At 40.1% G+C, this 7,500-nt stretch overlaps 1 protein-coding gene across 5 annotated transcripts in view; it reads left to right on the top strand.

The window, feature by feature from the left end:
* Nucleotides 1–7,500, top strand: part of LOC133569305 (dipeptidyl aminopeptidase-like protein 6) — a 468,141-nt gene that overhangs the window by 394,628 nt on the left and 66,013 nt on the right. For all 5 annotated transcript variants that reach the window (XM_061921539.1, XM_061921536.1, XM_061921538.1 and 2 more), the window contains one exon: nt 5,623–5,743. In XM_061921539.1, coding sequence (XP_061777523.1) covers nt 5,623–5,743 — 121 coding nt within the window. The remainder of the gene's footprint in view (nt 1–5,622; nt 5,744–7,500) is intronic.

The following is a 7,500-nucleotide window of genomic DNA, read 5'->3' as shown; positions in this document are numbered from 1 at the left end:
TACAATGATTTGCAAATCATTTTCAACCCATATTCAGTTCAATGCACTACAAAGACAACATATGTGATGTTTAAACTCATAAACTTTTTTTGATTTTGCAAATAATAATTAACTTACAATTTCATGGCTGCAACACGTGCCAAAGTAGTTGGGAAAGGGCATGTTCACCACTGTGTTACATCACCTTTTTTTTAACAACACTCAATAAATGTTTGGGAACTGAGGAAACTAATTGTTGAAGCTTTGAAAGTGGAATTCTTTTCCATTCTGGTTTTATGTAGAGCTTCAGTCGTTCAAAAGTCCGGGGTCTCTGCTGTCGTATTTTACGCTTCATAATGCGCCACACATTTTCAATGGGAGACAGGTCTGGACTGCAGGCGGGCCAGGAAAGTACCTGCACTCTTTTACTACGTAACCACGCTGTTGTAACACGTGGCTTGGCATGGTCTTGCTGAAATAAGCAGGGGCGTCAATGAAAAAGATGGCGCTTGGATGGCAGCATATGTTGTTCCAAAAGCTGTATGTACCTTTCAGCATTAATGGTGCCTTCACAGATGTGTAAGTTACCCATGCCTTGGGCACTAATGCACCCCCATACCATCACAGATGCTGAACAGAGGAGCCTGTTCAGTGCTAGACTGCTTCATCCCAAGTACAGGACTAATAGACTCAAAAACTCCTTTGTCCCACACGCCATTAGACTGTACAACTCCTCTCTGGGGCGGGTGTCACGATCCGCTATGCGGATCGTTTATTGTTTTGTCGTTTATGTCTTTGTTCATGTTTAGTTTTAGACTTGGCCAATTCCTGTGTTTGTGCACTTTCTGATGTAACTCGTTGCCATGGTTTCTTATGTTGTCCCAACTGCTATTCCTTTGTCGCACACCTGATGGCAATTATTATTTGAGTATATAAGCCTGCGTTATTCCTTAGTTCGGCCTCGGCTCATTATTTGCTAATGGCAACATTCACGTATGTATCCTCTGCTTATCTCTGCTTTAGTTGTGCTAAGTTCCGTCTTAGCTTCGCGTGCGTTCGGCACGTCACCGTTTTGGACCCTTTTTGTATCCTGCTAAGTTTAGCGTTTGCTTCCGTGCGTAGACACGCGCTTTATTTTTCCACTTTTGTGTCAGTGTTCTTTTGTTTGATTACATTAAAATCAGTTTCTTACCTGCACTCCTGCTGACTGGTCGTTGTGCATCCACGAAGAGGCAACTCCGCGCAACAGGTGCGCCGAACACGTGACAGCGGGGGGTACAAGGATGACAGGGGATGCAAAACAATAACAGTGCAATATGTTTTCATAACATGGTCACTACTGCCTACTTTGTCTCGTTATATTCTTATTTTCCTGTTATATTTTTATTCCCATTGTTGCTTTTTATTTTTTATTCTTATTGTAATATTTCTCTATTTTGTTTCCGTTTAAACCCCATTATTTACTTTTTACTTTAATTCAAATTGATCTCAACTCTGTACACTGCTGCTGGAATTTTAATTTTCCTGAAGGAACTCTCCTGAAGGAATCAATAAAGTACTATCTATCTATCTATTTTGAACTTTGCGTCGATAACAGTCTGGATGGTTCGCTTCACCTTTGGTCCGGATGACACGATGTCGAATATTTCCAAAAACAATTTGAAATGTGGACACGTCAGACCACAGAACACTTTTCCACTTTGCATCAGTCCATCTTATATGATTTCGGGCCCAGAGAAGCAGGCAGCGTTTCTGGATGTTGTTGATAAATGGCTTTCGCTTTGCATAGAAGAGCTTTAACTTGCACTTACAGATGTAGCGACTAACTGTATTTAGTGACAGTGGTTTTTTTGAAGTGTTCCTGAGCCCATGTGGTGATATCCTTTAGAGATTGATGTCGGTTTTTGATACAGTGCCGTCTGAGCGATCGAAGGTCACAGTCATTCAATGTTGGTTTCCGGCCATGCCGCTTACGTGAAGTGATTTCTCCAGATTCTCTGGACCTTTTGATGATATTATGGACCGTAGATGTTGAAATCCCTAAATTTCTTGCAATTGCACTTTAAGAAACGTTGTTCTTAAACTGTTTGACTATTTGCTCACGCAGTTGTGGACAAAGGGGTGTACCTCGCCCCATCCTTTCTTGTGAAGCTCTTTTTATACCCAATCATGGCACCCACCTGTTTCCAATTATCCTGTACACCTGTGGGATGTTCCAAATAAGTGTTTGATGAGCATTCCTCAACTTTATCAGTATTTATTGCCACCTTTCCCAAATTCTTTGTCACGTGTTGCTGGCATCAAATTCTAAAGTTAATGATTATTATTAGTTTGAACATCAAATATGTTGTCTTTGTAGCATATTCAACTGAATATGGGTTGAAAAGGATTTGCAAATCATTGTATTCCGTTTATATTTACATCTAACACAATTTCCCAACTCATATGGAAACGGGGTTTGTAGGATTGTGCTACAAACATGACGCTACTACCAAGAATGTATCGGGACGGCTGCAAGTCCATAGTAGGATTGTACAGTACACAGGTATTAGTATAGTACCGCAATACTAATGAATCATTGTCAGGTTCAAACACTGATTACATCTATTAAACAAGACGAGAAGCAAGGAATCATGCAGAGACAGAGTTCATATGGCTCAATGAGAAGACATGTGTTTTGGGCTGTATTCTAGTTACAGATCCAAACTACGTTTTAAAAGTACAGCCCGCGTGCTTCCTCTATTTAATTGTAGGTCCCTGGTTACATCACTGAAGCTGTCGCTGAGGGAAGGGGGTGATCTCGACAACTCCAGTTAGACACGATATATGATTATACAAAAATGCAAATGTGTTGACGCTGGTGATATCGCCTTGTCTCTGCTCTGCCAGCGTCACGGCGGTGTTTGGCCTTGGCAGTCAGCAGGCCGTTCCTGGACACGGACACTGATACCGGAACGGCTTGCAATCTTTGCACAGACAAAGAAAAATACCACTTCAGCACAATTGACAATAATTATAGCAACGGCCCTTAAGCATAAAAGTTGTGTGATAATATGTACATCATTATTCTAACAATCATATTTGGTACTATACCGCCTCTAAAAAGTATCGGTCCCCCACCCGCAGACGAGCATGTTTCCATGGCGACTAGTAAAGTACGAGTGATACCTATACATGCTTCACTACGCACCGCAGCACCCTGGACTCATTACACTCAATGTGTTAAAACGGGTCAAGTCAAGATTTCACTAGATCCAATCAGGAACCCTTCAGACAGCCATCTGAACTTTAAACACACTACACACATGGGAATGAAGGGCATACTTACTCAACAGCCATATGTCACACTAAGGGTGGCCGTATGAACAACGCCAACACTGTCATAAACATGTGCCATATAGTGAAACCACACTAAACAACAATGACAAACATGTTTTGGGAGAATATTTGCGCCGCAACACAATATAAACACGAATTCCCAGAAATCCCTGGAACACCCACTCTTCCAGGACGCTACAATATAAACAAACGCCATTGGTGGATCTACACTTGACATCCACTGTAATGATACCAAGTACAGGAGCGTATCTAGTCAATAATACTATAACATCACAAAATCTTTTGGTTTTTTTAAATGTATATTTTGTTTATAAACTCAGGAAATACGTCCCTGGACACATGAGGACTTTGAATTATGACCAATGTATGATCCTGTAACCACTTGGTATCGGATTGATACCCAAATTTGTGGTATCATCCAAAACTAATGTAAAGTATCAAACAACAGAATAATTAGTGATTATTACATTTTAATAGAAGTGTATATAGAACATGTTAAGCAAATATTAACAGGAAATGAACAATTAGATTAATCATACATTTTCTACCACTTGTCCTTAATAATGATGACAATATAATAGAATGGAAAATGACACAATGTGTTACCGCATATGTCAGCAGACTAATTAGGAGCCTTTGTTCGTTTACTTAATACTAAAATAAAATTTGTCATGTATGTTCACCATTTTATTTAAGGACAAACTTGCAATAATAAATATATGTTTAATGTACTCTAATATTTTTTTGGTAAAATAAAGCCGATAATGACATTTTTCATAGTCCCCTTTATTTACAAAAGTACAGAAAAGTACCAAAATACATTTCGGTACTGGTACGAGTACAAAAAATACATTTAGGTACCGGTACCAAAATATTGGTATCGGGACAACAGTAGTGCATAGCAAAGAAAGACTGGTGGGAGAGTTTTTTTGAAGGAAGTAGTGTGGAACTGTTAAATGATACCATGAAAATTAGCATTATTATTTTGATTTGATCATTGAACATCACTTACTATTTTGGCAAGCATGAGCTGAAAATCCATCCTCATCATTGAGCTCACGCTAGCGAGTGAAAGCCGGGGCAGTGTTGATTCTTGAATGTCCTTTTATCCGGTAGCCTACCTTTTTTTGTCTCCGTGGGCAAAACTTTTTGTTTCTTTGGTTGTTTTGGAGCTTCAGCCATGATATAACTAATTGCCTATAGGAGATCTTCTTCATTTTCTTTTTTTTGTTTTCTGGTGGCTTGTAGGCGTTTGCTTTTGACTTGCGTCTTTTAAACGAATGTGGAAAGAAGCAGTGACGTATGCTGTAAAGCAAATCAGCACATTTGTAGTGGGTTTTTTTTTTTGTGTGTGGCAGGGTTCTTGCCACCCTCTTCAAAGTCGCCAAGACAGATGTATCATCCCAAAAGTTATGAAAATATTTTATGAAGGTTGAAAATGTACTTATTGCTGCTTTAAAGGGTCATGTTGTGATTGTTTCCTACATTTAAAACACTTCCTTGTGGTCTACATATCATGTTATGTTGGTTCTTTCGTCAAAATTCTGCATGGATTATTTTTTTACAGACTGTTTTCAAGGATGCACGGTTTTGTGGGCGGTCTTATTATTATTAACTTATATAGCTTCACTTTGACACAGTCTTCTCCCGGTCAGCCATGTTGTAGTTTTTACCGCTTCCATATGGAGTTTACCGACAGATATAAGTTACAACTACACGCTATTTTGTATCAGAAATGGCAACAGTGGAGGATGCATGTGCATGTACGAGCCAGTCTGCCCCACAACAAGAGGATAGAAAACAAGATGGACCTTAATGACGACAGCGTGGACTACAATGGCCGATGTTGAGTACATTTCTGGCATATACAGATAATCCACTCTCTCTCTCTCTCTCTCTCTCTCTCTTACTCACTCACTCACCAGTGGGAAAAACGTCTCAAGTTGGGCAAATTCCAGTATGAAGGAAGGCAATATCGTTATATAAATATCTCCGCCACGCTCCCATGGTTTGGTTTCAAATTTTCCGGACTTATGCAAATCCTAAATACATAAAAACAGGAACCGGTGGGTAAGAAAAAGCTGGTTTTGCATAACAGGGCCTCATTAAATATGAACTGTACTTTTTTGGGGAATGTTGCCCATCTTTTACAATCAATATGAGGGACAAGAAGGGTGTATTTTTTTAATGCATTTTAACTTGTAGATAAATGCAAACAAAAATCTGCTTACATCAGAGCCAATGGAAGTATAATTTAATAGTTGGCGCTTAAATTAACACAATTTTTATACTTTTCTCCCGTAGATCTTCATTTTCGAGAACAACATCTACTATCGCTCCACAGTGGAGAGCCGCTCCATTCGCCTGGTGTCCTCCGGCAAGGAGGGGGTCATCTTCAACGGGCTCAGCGATTGGCTGTACGAAGGTAAGCCCGGTGAACCGCCGCCCTAAAATCACATTAGCGGCGCGAGGAGTCAATCAGTGCTAATTCCGCTCCTTAGACCCGTATCGGGGAGTAATCACGCCACTCCCTCGGCGAGGTTAGTATTTCGGGCGCGTACGAGTCTATTCCGTGAAGGTAAATTAAAATAGAATCTGCCAATTTGCTTCCGCCGTGCAGAGGCCCCCAAAAAAAAAGAAGGAATGAGAGCGAGTTCTACATGGCTTGATTTGCATTAATGCAGCGGTGGCGCTCTCTTGATGCAGATGTCACACTGCTCGCCGAGCATCATCTCCACGTATCAGAGCCGTTGTGCCTTAAAAAAATAGACGAAAGAAAGAAAAAAAAAGGGGGGGGGACGCGTGCTGTGTTAGCATTCCGCTAATGAATTTGTATCTCCGGCATTGGGTGCACGCTCTGCTCCGGTGGAGCAGCGTTTTTAATAAAAGTGTCAGATACAGCGATGGAAGAAGATGGAGACAAACTAGCACACACTGTACAACACGCTGTTAGTGGTGGATAAAACCTTTTCAAATCGCTGCGCTGATGTAATTGAAATGGCTCGACGGGGAAAGGTTATCTGAGGCCGTCCGTGCATCAGGATCGGGCTGTTTTTTAATTTAATGTCGCCAACTTGCCGCCCTTGTTGTCATCATTTGCCTTCACGGCTGACATTTGAAGGCCCGCCTTCGCTCGAATGGCTGGGTATTTGTCATGTTTACATCAGTCGTGCTCTGATGCTTTCAATGTTACTACTGACAAACAAACTGGAGTGGCCTTGCATTAGCTGGTTAGCCAGGCGGCGTTCCCCTAGGTTCTGTCTTAAGCCCACTTGTGTTCTTGTTTTGCATGATTTCCCTACAAAATATTGAATAAGAGTACATACAAATTCCGTTTCCATATGAGTTGGGAAATTGCGTTAGATGTAAATATAAACGGAATACAATGATATGCAAATCCTTTTCAACTCATATTCAGTTGAATGCACTACTAAGACAGGATATTTGATGTTCAAACTCATAAATTTTATCTTTTTTTTGCAAATAATAATTAACTTAGAATTTCATGGCTGCAACACGTGCCAAAGTAGTTGGGAAAGGGCATGTTCACCACTGTGTTACATCACCTTTTCTTTTAACAACACTCAATAAACGTTTGGGAACTGAGGAAACTAATTGTTGAAGCTTTGAAAGTGGAATTCTTTCCCATTCTTGTTTTATGTAGAACTTCAGTCGTTCAACAGTCCGGGGTCTCCGCTGTCCTATTTTACGCTTCATAATGTCTCGTCTTAAGACCCACTTTTATTCTTTGGCTTTTAACACTACGTGAGTTGTGTGGTCCTCTGTCCTCTGTTGTCCTCTGTTTTTTATACACTTTGATTTTTATTTTACTGTTTTAATTGATTTTACCTTTTAAAATAGTTTTTAATCATATTTGTTTTTATTGGTTTTATTTTTATTCATTTTTTGTTTTATTCAGTCATTGGTGGAGCATAATATTGTTTTTAACATGGCTGTGCAGCACTTTGGAAACTTTATTGTTGTTTAAATGTGCTATATAAATAAAGTGGATTGGATTGGATTGGATAATGCACCACACATTTTCCATGGGAGACAGGTCTGGACTGCAGGCGGGCCAAGAAAGTACCTGCACTCTTTGCTTACTAAGCCACGCTGTTGTAACACTTGCTGAATGTGGCTTGGCATTGTCTTGCTGAAATAAGCAGGGGCGTCCATGAAAAA

Source organism: Nerophis ophidion, linkage group LG15 (genome assembly GCF_033978795.1).
Source record: "Nerophis ophidion isolate RoL-2023_Sa linkage group LG15, RoL_Noph_v1.0, whole genome shotgun sequence".
Classification (NCBI taxonomy): Eukaryota; Metazoa; Chordata; class Actinopteri; order Syngnathiformes; family Syngnathidae; genus Nerophis; species Nerophis ophidion.
This window is presented reverse-complemented; position numbering and strand designations above follow the sequence as displayed.